We start from the raw sequence: 18,897 nt of genomic DNA on the forward strand, positions 1-18,897 counted from the left end.
AAGTTTCAAAAGTATTATTTTTTAAAAAAATTTATGCCTAACCAAATAGTGTCATATAAATTGTGATGGATGGAGTATTGTTTTATGCAGTGTATTTTTTCTGGGATTAATTATTAATTATGTGATATAACCAACCAACCAATCAATAACAGTTCTAGTGTAATCTCGTTAGTGAAGTCTGTGTGAATGTAAGATCTTACCCCTGTCTTGTGAAAGTAGAGAGATTATTTCTGATAGAGTTTAGTAAAAGCATAGTCATAGCATTGTCAAAGAAATACAATAATAGATACATGTAAAAGGAAAAAAAAACAATAGCAAAAAACAATAATAAAAATAAATAATAAGGTAACCGAAAAAAAAATAAAAAAATAATGTACTAGAAATCCCTCTAATAAATCCTAGGTGTCAAATACTAAGTTGGAATCATTGTGGACTCTCTTCCTTTAGTTCCACATCTTCCTTCTTCTCTCCACAAAAATGAAGCTTCTATTTTTACCAAATATCTAGTAAAAAACTTCTGCAAATAAAGTAGATATATACATTCTATATATGTACATAGCTGTCACTGAGAGTGGTAAGCACGCAAAATTACTCCTCAAAAGATTCACAAAACCAACTCAAAATCCCATTTGTTTTCTCTCTTTATACATATAATATAAACTTTCCCACAACAGAAATTTATGTAAATAGTTCATTTCCCTCTTTAATTTCTGTTGAAAACTAGTTTCTGGGGGATTCTTGAAATGGGTTGTGCTGGATCCAAAGAAAGTGGTACTGTTCTTGCTTTCTTGTTAGTATTATTGGTGAAAGTATTTATTTTTGCCAAATTTTAGTTATACCCAATTTGTTATTTAGATATATGGTGTTAGTTTTTATGTTAGTTCACAGTTCTGTTAGTTAATGGATTTGCATTTGTTCTAAAGTTGGTTGCTTTTATTGTTTTTGCTCATTTCTGGGCATTTCCTTCTCAAGATCTTTTAATTATTATTAGGTGACTTTTTACTGTCTGTCTAAGCTTGGTTGAGAAGAGCTACCCGGTACCTGTGCTGTGCTGGTGGGAGATAATAGGTTATAGGTGTAATAGATAGTGTAGATGTACGCAAGCGGGCCCGGATACCATCATCATTAAAAGAAAGATCTTTTAACTGTTTTCTTGTTAAACCACAATTTAAAATACAAATTATGAAACAGGCTCAAATGGTACGATGGATATAGAGGATTCGTATAGCTGAGCCCAACTAATTCGGGATTAAGGCCTAGTAGTAGTAGTTGTTGTAGTTGTGAGAGAGCAAGACAAGCATAGTGTTGCTAGGTGAAACAACACGAATGCTGCACCATAGATGGCAAAAGTCCAGTTGCCGAAAGCATCACTAACTTAGCTCTGACCTGAGTAGGATGGGGCACGTGGCTGTTGTTGTTTGTATGACTTTTATTCGTGCTTAGGTATGTGATGTTTGAGAAATAGTCTTCTGATGAATTAGGTGTAAGGAGATATTAGTACTATTTGTTTAATTGAAATATCCTCTTTAGTACATAATGTGAGTGTTTTAGGCTGATGGTTAAGGTTGTGGTTGTAGAGATGATGGTGGATTGCTTATTTAACTAAAGAATTGACATATCAGTGATGCCTCAACTTGGAACTAGTTGAGGTCAGCTCTATGAATCATCTTTATTGACTAAAAATATGACAATAAAGTTTAAGTTGGAGAACCCATTGTGGGAAATAAAAGTTGCCTTTTCCTAAGTTCAGACTGGCGCACATTTTGATCCGTAATGTGTTTTGCAGCATCGTATTTTGGTTCTGATGGAGAAGCTATAGATGGAGGAGTAGAAGGGAAGGACTGAAATAAATTCGTTAAGTAATTTGAGGGAAAATATTAAAATCTAGCATTTGGTTGTGAATACAGTTGAGATACAAGTCAATGAGAATTGATTTAAGTTGTTAGGCTTTTTCCGAGTCAGGATTCAAGTAGTAGGCTTTTAGTGAGGTAGAATTCAGGTTGTTAGCCCATCACAGGGGAGATTTTTAGGTTGATTAGAGATCATTGAATTCAGTGTGGATACTTTTTTACCTACAGTTGACAACATAGGATTTAGTCTTCTTAATCAGAGTCCAAGAGAAAATGCATCTGAGCAAGTTCAGTGTATGAGTTCATATTGTACTAGTTTGCCCTGATTAGGGTGGTCTGATTGTCATCTCGTTTCCAGTCAGACCCCCATTTTTCAGTGCATAATTTGTGAAATTTGTTAGCACATCTTGCTTCCTTTGCTTGGTCAAGAATTAAGGTATAAGGCTAGTAGGTAGTCGAGAGTGTCTTTTTCCCATACCAGTAGTATTAGTGTTAGTCTTGTATTCTGTTATTGGTAGATTTCTGCTACTACATGTTGTTCCTTTCGCTTCGTTTTTTTATTATCTTGTTGTTGTTACTGCTTGTTACTACTGCTTTCTTTTCATCTTTTCAGTAGTCTTGGTGCTACATGTTTCATTGTTTTCTACTTTCTAGCCTTTTCCTCTTCATTCTCTGTATAGTTCTGATGTTATTATTATGGCAAGTGCTTTGTTTCTTGTGACAACGATCTTCACACTTCAGTTTGTAGTGACTTTGGATTATTTTCCTCCTAAGTGAATGATCGTAACAACCTTCAATTACCCTTTTTTTTGTTTTCCGTAAAATTGAAACTTTATGTAGCAGAAGTCGTACATCCCTGCTTTGCTGTTTACAGCTGAAAGTGAGTGAGATCATCCCGTCAGCGTCTATTAAAGATCATATTCCTAGGAAGTTGAATGTTAGATGAATACTTAGGTCACTTAGTCATTTCCCTGTTATGCCTGTCATACTCACCTGTTATCACATAGTTAGTAGTTTGTATTTGTTCTTGCCATTAATGGCTTATTGCCCTACAAATCTGAAGCCTTAAACAGCAAATGTAAAATGGCATCATTGTACGGATTTGTTGCAGTTCTATGTGTGTTTTTTGCATCTGAAAAGTGATTTTTGTTCCCTTTTTAGCCAAATTTTGCTTTTCACAAGCTACCCGCTTTAACTCTTTCATTCAAAAATTCGCCTCCAAACGCCATCACATTTTTGTTTATCATTTTCGTTCTCGTTACATTATTTTAAAAAAGGCTTATTTAAAGCACAGGGTTGTATGAAGTGTGTGCTATAGTGTAGTAAGGAATCCCTTTTAGAAGGAAAAAGAGATACATTACTTATAAAGTGAAGATTTTAGTGTTAAAGGAGGAATATTGCCTGCTTAATTAATTATAAGCTGATTAAACAATGAGAAAATATGGGCAGAAGTTATACCCAACTTATGCTTCCAAAATATATTAAATTTCTGAGTGATTAACAGGTAGCATAAGAATCGGAATCCATCATACAAAAGGGATTCTATAATTACAAGACTATAGAATATATAGGGTGCGTGCAAAAAGGATGCGCCTGAATGGATTGACACATCAGATCTGCAATTATGCTTTCCCACGACTTCGTGCTGCCTGCTATTTTCTGTGTATTCCTAAATCCTAAGTAACATGCATATGAAATTGAAGGTAAAATGACTATCTGAATGTCATCAAAATAGAGGTGCCTATCTATAACTCCAGAACGGATGTTTTCTTCCAGATATATAAGCCGCCTTGTCAAATAGGGACTAGCCGTTCTTTGCTCAAATAAACTGGCCGAGGAACGTTAGGACATTAAGACTGGAATTATTAGTTCATTACTCTTTTACAGTATTTACTTTCAGAACATTAGGGAAGGGCACACAATTTCTAGTAGTGATGGGGCTGTTCTTCCCTTAACCGGAGGTCTCGGGTTCGAGCCCTGAGTATGGAAAAATCGTTTTTAGGGAGCGCTTCCCCCGAATGGGGCCTAACGCGGCGCGATTCCGGATATAGTCGGGCTCCAATGAAGGTACCGGACACCGGCTGGGAAACCAAAAATTTTTGGTAGTGGTAGTTCATCATTCAATTTGTTGAGTATCTAAAATCGACAGATCATTGACCATATCTTTTTAACTTATGTGAAATATTTGCTTTAACAGTACTCTTGAACTTCACGAACATCTGACCTTGCTTCTTGATTGTAGAAGCAGCTAAGCAGATACGAAAACCAAAGCCTTGGAAGCATTCGGAACCTATTACGAGGGATCAGCTTGTACGGTTGCGTGACGAATTTTGGGACACAGCACCACACTATGGGGGTCGAAAAGGTAATCTTCACAGAATATGGGAATTTTTACTGATATACTAATTACTAGTTTCTTAACGGGAGCCTTGGCGTAACTGGTATAGTTGCTGCCATGTGATCAGGAGGTCACTGGTTCAAACCGTGGAAACAGCCTCTTGCAGAAATACAGGGTAAGGTTGCGTACAATAGACCCTTGTGGTCTGGCCCTTCCCGGACCCCACACATAGCGCGAGCTTAGTGCACCGGACTGCCCTTTTTTAATTACTAGTTTCGGAATTTCTTGAATAACTGGTTAAGTAGAGCCAGAAGTGCATGGCCTGATTCAACAACTTTACAAATTGAAATATACTTCTAAATTTTGCATCAATATAACTATGAAGTTCGTCCTTTCACAGTTATTGGTATGTCAACTCTAGAATCTGGAAGCATAAGTTACATGTTTGACAATTTCTTTTTAAAGAAATAGAAAAGATGTTTTACAATATATATTGATATTTGGGTGGAATTGCATTGATCAAAAGGATCTTCATTGATAATATAGTGTTGTGCGTATCACTTTTGAGTAGTTATGAATGCTTTGACCTTTTATTTTAACAATCTAGCTCAGTAATCACTTCAAGATAGGCTCACTAGCGTATCAGTCTATTTATTATCGGTCCATGCATTTGAGATACCATTCAACGCATTGAACTCCTTCGTCTTTCATGTTACACATCACTCTCTTATACAAAATGCAACGTCGAATGTATTTGTACTGTTTCACCTTGGGAATAGCTAGAGCTTTGAGATTAAAATGACATTGTTGATTCTCGTGTTGGAGAGGTAATTGAACTGCTGCCACTAATGAATATACTCCCTCTGTCCCAATTTATGTGGCACTCTTTTTTTTTTAGTGTGTTCCAAAAAGAATGTCACCTTTCTGTATTTAGAAACAATTTATCTTCAAAATTTCTGGTTTACCCTGAATGAGATGATGTATGTCCACACAAATGTCTAAGGCTTATTTTAGACGCAAATTTAAAAAGTCTTCCTTTTCTTCTTAAATTTCGTGCCAAGTCAAACGATGCTACATAAATTGGGATGGAGGGAGTACTATTTGTACGTAGAAGGTAGGTCAATTCATAAAACAGTATAGAAGATGAAAATAACGTAAAAGACTTAAAACATTGTTTCTCCCTCTTCAGAGATCTGGGATGCACTCCGAGCTGCAGCAGAGTCGGATATAAACCTTGCACAAGCAATTGTCGACAGTGCTGGGGTAATTGTTCAAGCCCCCGATTTAACAGTATGCTATGACGAGAGAGGTTCGTAGTAATACTCTTTGCCAAACACTTTTAACTTCCTTTCTCTGTAATCTCACTATATCATCTATTGTTCTATTACAGGCGCCAAGTACGAGTTGCCCAAATATGTTTTGAGCGAGCCAACTAATTTGAATCGCGAAAGCTGAAAAGACAAGTGCTTCCTGTTGAGACTGTAAATTGTTGTAAATTACTGTCACAAGTTATTTCTTTCAACAATTGATATTGTTTTCTGCATGATAGTTCTATTTCAAGATATCAAAAAAACTATGTCCCCAGAAATAGAACAGCAACAATGCATCAGGGTATTATTTTGGACACAATATGGAATTGGAGGTTGTAGCATAAAGTTCCACTTTTGTCTGTACCTTTTGCTAAAATTCTCTTATTGAGCTAGTTCAACTTGGCAAAGGAAATGAGTCAAATTTTGCTTGTTTCTCAGAAATCAAAAGTTGTGTATAATTCATGTATAACTCGTGTTTAACCATTTATAATCAGTATATAATTTATGTATACCGGCTAGGAAAAGTAAAAATATAAATTCGGCCGACTATTTGTATAAAGATCCCAAAAATATTCATCTATGCTTTCCACTTGCAAAGATTTGCCAAACAAGTTGGTTTTACCTTCTTTGTTTGTGGGTTTAATTATTTAGTATTCAGAGTTTAATAAGTAATGACTTGACTAATTCAGATTAAGATCCATTATAAAGGAGGAAACAGTCCCCATTAAGAGTTATCTATTTTCGGGGCTCGAACTCGGAGTTATCTATTTTCGGGGCTCGAACTCGAAATCACTGTTTATGATAATCAAGCTTGATTTGATGTTTTATTGGTGGATAGTAGTTGATTTGTTTCTAATCTTTTAGATCATCAAACTAATCATTTTAAAATCAACTTTATGATATGTTTGACTGTTTTATATTTGATTTGATGACATCTCTCCAGATTCACCATTGTGACTTTACAACTAGTTAGTTGTTAGAAGGTTTGGTTCAACCACTTCCACTTTAAGCCAAAGCTAAATTGCTCAAACCAGAAATTTAAATAACTAATTTCCATGAAAGAAAATCAGTGAGAAGCTTCTTTCCATATCTCAATTTCAAGTACACAAAAAAAAAAAAAAAAAAAACATCCAAGTACACAATTGGATACAAAAAAATTAAAAATACATCCCTTGGGGAAAACTTGTGGTCTTTCTTCAGACCACATTGAATTGAATCTTCCCATACATGAAGCATCCAGTATTCACGCAGAGTTCGGAAAAGGGTCGCAACCCAAGGGTTTGATGTAGGTAGTCTATCTTGATGCAAGCATCAGTGGCTGATTCCACGGCCCGAACCCGTGACCTATAGGTTACACGAAAATAATTTTACCGTTGCTCCAAGGCTCCCCTCCGTAAAAATGAATAAGAAAGAAAAAAGAAATTAATCCCCCTTCCTTGTCTACTGCTACTACTTTTTCTTAGGTACAAGAATGTCAAAATCAGTAACAGTCCACTCTGCCACTTGATTTGGATCTTTATAAATTTCTGTTCCCAAATTAATTGAACTCCATTTCCTCCTTGCTGGTTTAGTTCCTGGATCCTAAAACAAAACATGTTCCATCATTAATTTTAGTGTATTTTCTAAGTAATCTTGCCATTAGCCCATCCCTTCTATTATCTTGTCTTTTTTCTCGAGTATTGTTCTAGCATTTTACTCTATTTGTCCCAATTTATATGACACTTTTTTTTCGAAATTTATTTTTTTTTAATTTTGATCACGTATTTGAACATAGAATCTTTAAATTTTTAAAATAAAATTTACATATTTGAAAAACATATTTAAAGTACTATAAGTTATAATAATAAATAATTCAAAATATTTAAAAGACATCAAAAATAGCAGTCAAAGAACAACTCGTTTGACTCTCAAGATTCAAATACCGTCACATAAATTGGGATGAAGGAAGTAGTAAACAAGTCTACTTTCACTATTTAACTTTATCCTAGGACAAGTTTTCCAAATCATGGTTAGAGAATAATGATATATAGTAAAGATATTTTACACCGACAGTGTAGTATAACTTGTGATAGCAGGTAAATTACCATTTTTACTACGTTACTAATTAATGCTGATCAAGATTTACCTATAATTACCTTATAAAAATCTGATTATATAAATAATTTTTAATACTATTAGTGCAAAGAACTTAAACTAAATCAAGAAAAGAGCGGATTGATCCAAACCTGGTAAAAATAAAGTGAATGTGACAACCTCCCAACATCAAGTTCCCATGTTCTTGGATCTCCAATCCAACCATCTCCTTTCCTAGTAGGATAACCATAATCTCCCCAAACAGGATGTGGCAAAATCTGCAGAATTTCCTGAGGCTGAGGATTACTATAAGGATCACAATGAACACTAGGCTGTTCAATATGTTCTCCATTTCCAGGTGCACAATACATATGATAAGCCTCATAGGGAAAATGAGTCGTATCGTTTCGATGAATTCTTGTTCCATTAGGGAAAATGTGATATGGTGGACATAATTTTGGGCTATCTGGTTTGCACCAAGATGGTGTTTCTGGATTCAGGATCATCTCGTTGTATCGCGTAACGTCGGATGTTACATTGCCATCACATGGATTTCCATTGTTCTTCCAACAACTTCCCATGTCCATTAAGTAAAATTGGCTGCTTGGACCTCCTCCCCTTATCACATTCAATGTGAATCTCACCTTAAAATTTGGTGATTCTGGTATCTGCAAAACACAAAAGTAGCAATAATCTCAAAGATTCATAGGGGTGAGTACTTAAAATAAGGAAAAAGGTCCAAATTTACACATCAGCTATACGAAATATCTTAATTTTACCTTTTGTTATACTTTCTGGTCATTCATGCTCTTATCATTAGTAAATCATGTCGTATTTGACTCAAACTTTAATGGAGCTCTAACATGGACTGAATGGATTTGCTAAGTTACTCCTCTACTTTTGGCTATAATGTAAAATTTATCCTCCTTTACACTTCAGGTTGGAGCTTCGTTAGGGTCGAGGACAAATACGAAATGATTTACTAACGACAAGGGTATGAATGACCTAAAAGAATATAACGGAGGTTAAAATTATGATATTTCGTATAATAGAGATGTATTTTTGACCATTTTCCCACATATGTAGCAGACAAGAGTTAGAAAATTAAAGTGTACTCACAATTTTTGACATGCCCCTAGTTGGATAATGGTATCCACCAGAAAAACCAAATGTGGCATCTGATCTTAGGTAAAGCATAAGCCAAGGATACTTAGTTGATGTCCTCAACACATGGTGAAAAATCCAACTTCCTTTTCCTATTTCTTTCTGCCATTTAACAGAATAGAAAGAAATATTCTCTTCTCTTGTTTTACTCAATCTACTATTCAAATCCCATGTTCCATAAAAACTTCCCTTAAGTGTAGTCCTATTAAAACCTTGTAATGTTGTGTAATTGTGAAAAATCAATGGCTGGTTCATACATCCTTTGCCAAAACATGGAAATCTGTTATCTGGACCATATGGACCTATTTTTTGACCGTTTTTCGGACATTTCGCAGCATAAGTATCCATATTTCCATTTTTAAGCATGATCATCCAAAATTGCCATGGTTTTGGCTTGTCTTGAACTTCACATTTTGATCCCAAATAGAGTTCTTTTTGTGCTGCATATTGGTCAATATCAAGAATTGCCTTTTTCTCCAATCCAAGAAAAGGTTTTCCTATCCCTAACCTGTTTTCCTCCTCTGTCACTCTATGTACCAACATGTATGGTATTGCACTGCAAAGTGAACAATTATTTGCCCCTGTAAAGCATAGCCATTAAATCACAAGACAACCTAAATGATTGGAAAAAAAAATATGCGAAAGTGACACTGTATAGTCGCTCTCAAAATAATAGCCGATATATATATATATTTTGTATATATACATTCTGTATGTTATATACAAAAATTATACAAATTTTATACACTTTTTCGGCTACCGAATGTAAATAATTTCTAGAGCGGGCTGAAAGTGAAAAAAGCCCTTGAAATAAGGAACTCAACTCGAAGGCAGACCTAGAGTGTTAGGAGCCAGTTCAACTTAACTTATTATTAGCATAGACTATAAGGGGTCGTTTGGTTACTAGAATTAGGATTATAATCTCGGGATAGAATTTGAGATTGTATTTATTCCATCTTTGGTTACTGGTATTAGCTAATATCGGTACAAATTTTATAACAAAATGGTGGTATTAACTATTCCAAATTGGATGCGGGATTGACGACCCCAAAATTATAATCATGGGATTGTTAATCCTTGTATATCCCACTTTGTAACCAAAAGACCCCTAAATATATATATATGTAAAAAAAACCAAGAAAAGTAGTTTAAAGATTAAGTGTTGAACTCATATTTTGAAAGAACGCACAATCTTTGAACGTTATTAAGTTTAAATTCTGAATCCGGCTCTGAACATCAACTGACCTTGTGATTGAGGAGAAGCTTTATAGACATCAAAGCAATCAGCAGCTCTTGGACTGCCCATTTTAGTTACTTCTTCTCCAACTTCATTGCATTGATTCCATGCTTCTATTGCAACTCTTAGCCCATCCCTTCTCATCCCTGGATCGCCCACGGCCGAGATGTAGTCATTTCCATTAATACTTAAAGAAGAAACTACAGAAAAAGACACTAATTTGATTGCAAGAAGAGAAAGAAAAATAAACCAAGAACAAGAAGAAGTTACATGTTGAGCCATTGGTAAGTTTTTTAGCCTATGTACAGCTTGCTATAAATACAAAACCATGGACAACTACAAAAGGAAGGACATTATTTTAAAATGTGTACTGTAGTTTAGATTTCTATGTGAAATTGACAACTACTCACTTTATTGTTTCATTAACTTTTTTAAGCCAACTTCTTTGAACATCTGTCCTTCCAAAAAAAAAAAACAGCAGTGGCCTAAGGATTTTGTGCTAATCCGTCGGTAAATAGGATTTTCTGATAGTTCGTCGCTAAATAGGATTAACAACAGATTATTGGTGTTTGGAGACGAAATTTTTCCATCGTTAATTTCTATTATTTGTTTTTGTTGTAGTGTTTTCTCTTGTCATAACTACTGTGATTATACTTTCATTAAACTGGAGTGTATCGGAAATAGCCTATTTACCCAACGGGAATCTAGTATTTAAGTTTTATGGGTTCAATATTTAAAGTTTTTAACATTGAACTCATTGTATTTTTAAAGTTATGGGTTCATATTGTTATATATTAATTAATATTAGTAAATTTTTATATATAAATTTATGCACCGCGTCAAAAGTACAGTTGAACCTGGTGATGATACATTGCACCGCCTCTGTCTTTACCTTTACAAAGTAGGGATAAAGTCTGCATACATACAATTCTTTTCCGATCCCGCTTGTGAAATTTCACTAGATATATTATTTTTGTTGTAGTGTTTTTACCTTTGGTTTACGACTATACAAGGGATTGTAAATTATGCTATGCAGCTGGTTTTGTTGTTGACATTTGCTCCACTTTTCTCATGATTGGTTAGGTTCCAACTTGATTTTGCAATCAATGTTTTAAAGTATCTTTTTACCAAAACCTCTGAAAAGAAAGGTCCAATTGTCAGCAACATCACCTAACAAATTAGATGTTGACTGCCTTATCTTTCTGTGAACTAATATACGTTCACTTTAACTGTTTTGTGGACTTAACTAGAAATTTATTGATCCAACTCAAAAGCAATGGAGGGAAAAAGAAAACTTTGTTCTCTATTTCACATGTATATTAAAACAAGTTTCTATTTGAAACATAAATATACAAGTAGACAATCACTAATTTCGACAAATATTCCTTAATTTTAAAAGTGTAATGGGTCCGGTGGTACAAAATTTAAAGATTGAGACCGTAAAATTTAAATTTTGGATCCGTCCGGAGAGGGCAAGAACTTGTTGAGGAAGAAAAATGGGAATTCTTGAACTCAAAGGATGCTTTTTATCATGTTAGAGGTAACAGAAAGTACAAGTATCGTGTTTTAGATAACTTAAGATGCAAATATTCTTTTCCAAGAAAATACTAAACTTTGAGAATTTCTTTGGTTTTTCTGAACTTTATATTACCAAATCCAACCCCACAAGAAGATAGGGTAGATGGAGCACCATTATTGATCATATATCCATTTGAGGATGTCTTTAGCAACTCCACTTTGAACCATTTGCTATAGGATTGGAATTTTAGGCTCTTTTCATACATTAAATCACCATTTGGCAAGGTTCCGACAAAAAGATAGATCTGAACTAACATAATTATTATAATTTAAGTTTTTCGATGAGAAAAGGGGATTATCCTATGATACGGTGTAGAGGAGCGTGTCAGAAAAATGGACATGTGAAGTAAGTAATGGTTAAATCTTCCACCACAAACCCTCTGAAGCAAGGATACACACGACTTAATTTATTTTTCTCCAGATTAAATTCTTAATTTTATATGTAACCATTATTTATTAACATCATATTTTGAGTAGAACTTTATAACATTCTTGATGTGTTAGAATTGAATGGTATCTATTAAACTTATTATAATTTGATTGTTGTTATTCAAATGTTTCAGTTAACGCCGTATCACTTGTACAGAGAATTTTGCCAACCAAAGATAATTTGCGACTCAAAAAAAAAACCTTTCCTTTTAGTTCGGTTTCCACGTAAGCTTCTATGGTGCACCTATTTGCAAATGATACTGTGTTGATTGAACAATGAGGATGTCAAACAAAATTTTGAATTGTGGAAAACACTTTAGAGATTATTAACATATACTTAATTATGGTTACACCTCATACGGGATGTAAGTGTAAAATTTTCATAGTATAAGGAATGTAAGTGTTTAATTTTATAATATGGGAGATGTATTCGAAATTGAGTCATATAATATAGGGGTGTTTAGTGTAATTGACCCTTAATATAACATGTTGTTTAGTAATAAAGTGAAAATTTTATATTTCTTTTACCATCAAGAATCTTGAAGGGGAGTCTTGGCGTAACTGGTAAAATTGTTGTCATGTGACTAAGAGGTCACGGGTTCAAGCCGTGGAAACATACTCTTGCAGAAATACAGGGTAAGGTTATGTACGATAAACCTATATGGTCCGTCCCTTTTCCGGATCCCGCACGCATGACGAGAGCTTAGCACACATGGCGCCTTCACCGTCAAGAATCTTATGCTTTATGGTCTAATAAATTGTTGACTCAAACAGCTCTACGCAACTTCATAGACAACTAGACAACCAATCACTCTCTTTGCTTAGATATGTTTTTGGCCTTTTTTGTTTCTCAAAGGCCAAACAGAGCATCAAATATTTGACTGCTATTATTTCCTTTTGATAGGAAGATAGTAATTTCAGACAAAGACCAATTACTTAGTTTAAGAGCCCACCTTTGAAGACTAACTAACAACCCCCACCACATGGTTTTACCCCATTCTTTTGCTCTCTGTGTGTACAAACTTCTCCACAATGAAAAAAGTTAAAAGTAATGGGTGAATAATGCTGGGCTGGTTTTAGCATCTAAGGCATTCCAAGATTTTCACATTAAAAAAAAAAAAAAGGACAGCCCGGTGCACTACGCTTCCGCTAAGGGCCGGATCACAAAGATCTATTGTACGCAGCCTTACATGCATTTCTACAAGAGGCTGTCTCCACGGCTCGAACCCGTGACTTCCTGATCACATGACAACAACTTTACCAGTTACGCCAAGGCTTCCCTTCGACTTTCACATAGCATATCCTATATTGTTTTCGAAAGCCAGTTGTGTCCCGGCTAACATACTCGCACATCAATTATTTCATTGGATAGTTGATACCTCCCACCAACATACGTAACGAATAACTCCGCACGACAAGACTCAGACAGATAAAAAGAGATCACCTAACTTCTTTTTTCTCTACAGACAGTGACAGAACCAGAAATTTATACGAAGGGAAAATTCTAGAATGTCACAGTTGGAATTTGAACCTACGACCTAAAGCAATTTTGGACCCCTTTACTGTTATACGTGAATTTTTCTTCATGTCAAGGGGATTCAACAACTCACGTATAGCCAACAAAGATCATTTTTACTCTATTTATATTGTGTAATTTTCCGATGACGGGGTCCGGTCCCTTCACTCTATCTAGTTCCACCCATGTCGGCAGATTAGAACACTGGTCTCTCTAAGGTTTTCACCTACTTCATTGATCGCCAAACCACACCCTTAGTTGCAGATCCTATATACAATTTCAACCATAAGGAACCAGCATATAAAATCAACCAGCCATTGAGGTGTCAAATGGCTGAGTAGCAAGGAACTGCAGATAACAATAAAGTATCTAACAGCTAGCTATAAATAGAAGCTGATGAAGGATCAAACAGGTTAACATCGGCGAACACTAAATTCAAGCAATCCAGGGTAAAACTGTATAACAGCATAAACAGCAGAGCTGAACTGTTAGTACAAAACAATGAACCTGCATGTAAGATCATCGGAAACTTCATGAGCATCCTCAACTATTTCAGATGCAAGACTCGTTTAACCTCAAGTCTCGCGGAAACAACTCTTCGGATTATCGTAACTTAAGCCACTCGCATTCTCACCATAAGACTCTCGGATCCAGCTCAGTCGTCTCCCAAGGCACTTCAGGATATCTGGATTTGCAGCCATAACAACTTTCTCAACTCCAGACCAACAATATGCGTCAGCCACCATATAAAAACTATCCTTTTCGACTTTGATGACATAAAAGAGATTATAATTCAATGTTTCACAGGCTATTTCAGGCCTAAGAAGTTATACACTAGTCAAATGTGGAAAACAACAAACAAGAAACATCAGCCAAAACGATGAAAAGTTGACAGATTAGCATTAGTGCACAAGTAATGTTCCATCGTTGCTGATATCTATTGGCAATCTTTTGAGGAAATTGCACCACATAAATCAGTGTATGTAGTCAACATAAAATAACCACCAGGAAATGGTGTGAGCTACTGAATACGTTGAGCAGAAAGTACTTCCTCATTGGGAAGATTATCCAAGGCCTGGTAAACCATTCTTAGGGGCAGGAATGGATTAGGTTTAATGCCAAGCAATTGTGTATAAACCAGAGTTCATACCCTTGACAGCAGGGCAAAGGTTTCTCCTTTCATCTAATTAAGTTCTATAACAATGAAATGCAACATCTGGCCATATTTAATTTGACAAAAAGAGTAAGAAGTTGAAGAATATATACCCCCCCCCCCCCAAACAAACCCCCAAAAGAAAAAGTTACTGCATTCACACTCACACATAATTTCAGTAGTCGACTCCCCTGCTCACATAATTTCTTCTGTTTCTAAGAAAAAAAGGACAGCCCGATGCACGAAGTATCCCGCGTTTATGCAGGGTCCGGAGAAGGGCCGCACCTCAAGGGTTTGTGATGTAGGCAGTCTACCCTGATACAAGCATCAGTGGTTGATTCCACGGCTCGAACCCGTGACCTATAGGACAAACGGAGACAACTTTACCGTTGCTCCAAGCTCCTCTTCCTTCTGTTTCTATGAGCTAGCAGAAAAAATATCATGACGAAATCGTCTTTGAGGGATAGAGGCAAAACTCTCATCATTCTTAAACAGAACCACAAGTTTCTTAAACTACAAAGTTACCACCAAAATGGAATGCTATGTATTAGAAGTTGTCGTGTGTTTGGGCGTGTATACATAAGCTATATCTACCGGTTAGCAATATAAACAGTTTAAATCCATTACTTGATTGAGGATAATACTAACAACATGAACGGAATTTAGATTGAAAAACAAATCATTCTTCTGCATCTCATAACATGATCAGTAAAACCAAATATGAATCGCTTAAGCTTGCACAAGATTCAGAAGTATATAGTGTTAATATACCAAAATTTTATCATTCTCTATATCACGCCATGTCCAACAAGGGTAAAAACAAAAGAAGGTTAATATACCAAAATTCTATCTACTCTCTGATAGATCACTTTCTCCAGATTTACAACAAGCCAGAGGCAAAAAAAACATTCAGAAAACATTTACTATATCCAAAATAGCACATAACCTACCACATTACGTTCGCTCCGCTGGAGTAAGATGTCCCAACTGTTCTGTAAGGCTATTTACACTCTTCATTTTCCACCAAGATTTCCCGTGCTCAACTGTTTTGGATTCACTTTTTTGGCTATCAAAATCTTCCCGTTCTGGCTTTACATCAGATTCAGTCGAACCAGGGTTCTCGGTTAGGAATTGTTCCCAGAATACATCATTTACTCCTGTTTGACGGTTAGTAGCAGTTCCTATTACTACCACTTGATCTTCTTGTAGGGCAACTTCAGGAACAGTGATTCTGTTAGGCTCAGAATTCATGTCGATACCAGAAATGTTAGACCCAATATCGACATTTAGTTGTGAATAAGATATAGTAGGGCTGTCGGCGCAACTAATAGATGCATCTAAGTCCACTGAAGAGCTCCGTCTCATCCCATTTTGATCAACGTCATGTAGTATATTCTCCCAGAAGGTCAAAGAAGATTCCAACTGATCTAAAAGTTCCTTGTTGAGAGTCAAATGAGAAGTCGCATCCATACTTTCCCTAGTCGAATCTTGAGGAGAAGAACTCGCTTGATTATCTTCAAGGCCAGTTTCATTATAAAGAAAGTTGTTTCCCGGCAACCGTCTCTTTCTTTCATTCATTTCGAGCTGCGGCATGAGACTCAAACCCAGTCCTGGTTTATTTATGGCTTGAGCTAAAGTAGATAGCATGTTCTTTTGTCGGTGTTTCACTTGTTGGACACGTTCGGTAAAAACCTGCATTTGCATTTCAAGTCCTTGATAATCCTGTTTATGTCCTTGTAATTCTAAATGAAGCGATTCGTTTTCATGCTTCAACTTCTCAATATCTTCCTTATACCCTTGTCTTTCTGATTCAGTCAATGCAGATGAAACGCTATGAAGATTCTGTACAGAATGACTGTGAACGGGTTTCCGTCTATGGATATTCTTCAAAAGATGTGGCTCACCTCTAATAAAATCCTCATTCGCAAATTCCCATTGTTCAGGATCTACTTTCCTGAATCCCTAGTTTGACAAGAGAGGCAAAAGATAGGAGAATAAGAAAAATACAATAGAAGGTCCTTTTTCCTTTTTAGCCCGTCGGCCGAAAATAATTATGGGTGCTAGCCCATATATATAAAACATATACACCAATTATGTAATAATATGTATATTATATGCATATTCATGTATGTTATACATATATTTATACTTAATACGCAAAACGTATACACTTGCTGGCTATTATTTTTTAAAGCTGCCCAAAAATGTAATGATCCCATAAAAGATTGAATCTCAATTGAAAAGTAATATCGCTGCAAATGAATAAGTAAAACGGATTTCTTACATAAGTGTTTAGCTGTCGGATAAAGCTGGAAAAGTTATTGTGTTTGAAGTATCTAGGCAACAATTCTCTTGCAAAATCAGGAGGATTCCAAACAATGAAACTTTTATTATTCGAACTCCAGGAGACTATTGGATCTGTGGAGGGATCATCTACCATTTCGTATGTCTTTGCAATAAACGGAGGCAGTGCATTGGCACTACAAGGAGCTTCATCCATTTTTAGAATCAAATCCAAATCACAATGCAAAGCTCAACTAGAAGGGAGAAATCCCAGCAGACAACGAAGATCAACTTTATTAGATTCCCAGCGTATGCGTACAAACCAGACAAAATTTGTTAAGATCTTGATTTCCTTTGATAAATTCAACTAAAGCAACTCCCACCTGATCATACAAATTCTTTGCAAATTTACTTTTCCAATTCAATTCCCAGCTCCGGCCTGATCATACTTCACGCGAATCCAAGTTTCAAGACTATTTTTTCTATTTGTTACTCAATGAAACTTCAATGACTAACCATCAATCTCAAATTTCCTCCGCTACAGATGTAACTAAGCAATAATATATACCGAAGCTTCTTTCTTTAACCACAATTTAAACAAGTCAACTCACATATAACCCCATAATCTCAAAGCTCAAACTCCTCTGTAATACATCATCAACAACAACAACAACTACGCCTCAATCCAAAGCAAGTCGGGTTCAGTTATATGAATCCTCAAAAATCATTCTTCTCTAATTGGACCTGTTTCATTCCGATACTCAATAATTTGTCTTTAATGAACACCAAGATTTCCAAAAGCTCAAAAAAATTGCAATCAACTTGATTTCCAATCTAAATCTTTCCTAAAACAAGTCAACTCACATATAACCCCATAATCTCAAAGCTAAAAAAATCCTCATTTAATACAACAACAACAACTACGCCTCAATCCTGAACATGTCGGAGTCCGTCATATGAATCTTCATAATAATTCCACTCCAATTAGACCCCTCCATTCCAATACTCAATAGAAGATTCCCACTTTTTTCTCTTTTTTTCAATCAACTTGACTTCCAAAAAACAGCTTTTTTCCCACTAAACCTCAGAAATTTCAAACCCAATTTTCCTGTGTTCACAACTAATCACAGTCAAAACAATAAACTGCAGAAAATGAGAAAAGTCAAAAACTTGTCAAATTTCCCAAAAACCCATTAACATCAAAGTCGTTAAAAACATAATCTTTTACTCTCAAACTTGAAGCAGAAGCTGAAATCACACATAAATACAAAGACTCACAAAAGTTATATAATCAGATATGCACAAAAATGAATCCTAAGAAATTTACCTGAAATAGAAAATTCAACAATGATCTTAAAAAGAGACGGACAAAGAGAGAGAGAAGGAGGACAGTTTACTTTGACTTCCCCTTTCCTTCCAAAGACTTCTTCTCATTGGGTTTTGATTCGTTGGTACGTCCGGATTTGGATGTTTATCGGGATCCATATTATATATTATAGGGATTTTCTGAATTAACGGAATGAGGGAGGGAGTAGGGCAGGGGGGAGAGGGGGAGATATGTATAGTACTTACTAAAATAACAAATGGAAAAACGGAATTAATAGCATGTTTGACCAAGCTTTTTCCAATCAAAAAAATATTTTTTTTTCTTAATTTGAAGTATTTGGCCAAGTTTTTTTGGAAATAAAAGTGTTTTTGACTCGAAGTAGAAGCAGTTTTTAAGAAGCAGAAAAAGTAGTTTCTCCCTAGAAGAAGAAGTAGAAACAGTTTTGACTTTTCTTTCTATCAAAAATATCCTTAGCAAATATTATATATACCAAGATAACCTTACTTAGTTTAAATTATTAAGTAATATATAATGATTTTTTGGATGAGTTTTCATATTTATTGAATGATTTTTGATATATTTAAATTATCTTGAAAGAATAAAGTACTTTTCAATTTTATTTTTCAAGTTTACTTAAAT

At 35.3% G+C, this 18,897-nt stretch overlaps 3 protein-coding genes across 9 annotated transcripts; 1 reads left to right on the top strand and 2 right to left on the bottom strand.

The window, feature by feature from the left end:
* Positions 1 to 404: 404 nt before the first annotated feature.
* Positions 405 to 5,919, top strand: LOC104088061 (uncharacterized). 5 transcript variants are annotated; one of them, XM_009592672.4, is made up of 4 exons: positions 405 to 771; positions 4,096 to 4,215; positions 5,378 to 5,497; positions 5,579 to 5,919. In XM_009592672.4, exons 1-4 carry the CDS (start codon positions 744 to 746, stop codon positions 5,641 to 5,643), a joined length of 333 nt encoding a protein of 110 aa, XP_009590967.1. In that variant the 5' UTR covers positions 405 to 743; the 3' UTR covers positions 5,644 to 5,919. The 5 variants fall into 5 exon arrangements, with proteins under 5 accessions (XP_009590967.1, XP_009590969.1, XP_009590966.1 ...); XM_009592674.4 differs by having other exon boundaries at positions 407 to 771; positions 4,099 to 4,215; XM_009592671.4 differs by having other exon boundaries at positions 420 to 771; positions 4,093 to 4,215.
* A 616-nt stretch (positions 5,920 to 6,535) lies between these two features.
* On the bottom strand, positions 6,536 to 10,298 carry LOC104088063 (uncharacterized). The gene is made up of 4 exons (XM_009592676.4): positions 9,981 to 10,298; positions 8,691 to 9,316; positions 7,724 to 8,239; positions 6,536 to 7,079 (listed from the first exon to the last, which is right to left on the bottom strand). Exons 1-4 carry the CDS (start codon positions 10,252 to 10,254, stop codon positions 6,948 to 6,950), a joined length of 1,548 nt encoding a protein of 515 aa, XP_009590971.1. The 5' UTR covers positions 10,255 to 10,298; the 3' UTR covers positions 6,536 to 6,947.
* Positions 10,299 to 15,393: 5,095 nt separating this feature from the next.
* On the bottom strand, positions 15,394 to 18,452 carry LOC104088064 (heat stress transcription factor A-4c-like). 3 transcript variants are annotated; one of them, XM_009592681.4, is made up of 3 exons: positions 18,329 to 18,452; positions 16,933 to 18,039; positions 15,394 to 16,610 (listed from the first exon to the last, which is right to left on the bottom strand). In XM_009592681.4, the coding sequence occupies exons 2-3, from the start codon at positions 17,146 to 17,148 to the stop codon at positions 15,603 to 15,605; spliced, it is 1,224 nt and encodes a 407-aa protein (XP_009590976.1). In that variant the 5' UTR covers positions 17,149 to 18,039; positions 18,329 to 18,452; the 3' UTR covers positions 15,394 to 15,602. The 3 variants fall into 3 exon arrangements, with proteins under 3 accessions (XP_009590976.1, XP_009590974.1, XP_009590975.1); XM_009592679.4 differs by having other exon boundaries at positions 18,259 to 18,451; XM_009592680.4 differs by having other exon boundaries at positions 16,933 to 18,074; positions 18,259 to 18,451.
* Positions 18,453 to 18,897: the final 445 nt, after the last annotated feature.

The sequence above is a fragment of the Nicotiana tomentosiformis genome, unplaced genomic scaffold (assembly GCF_000390325.3).
Source record: "Nicotiana tomentosiformis unplaced genomic scaffold, ASM39032v3 Un00288, whole genome shotgun sequence".
Classification (NCBI taxonomy): domain Eukaryota; kingdom Viridiplantae; phylum Streptophyta; class Magnoliopsida; order Solanales; family Solanaceae; genus Nicotiana; species Nicotiana tomentosiformis.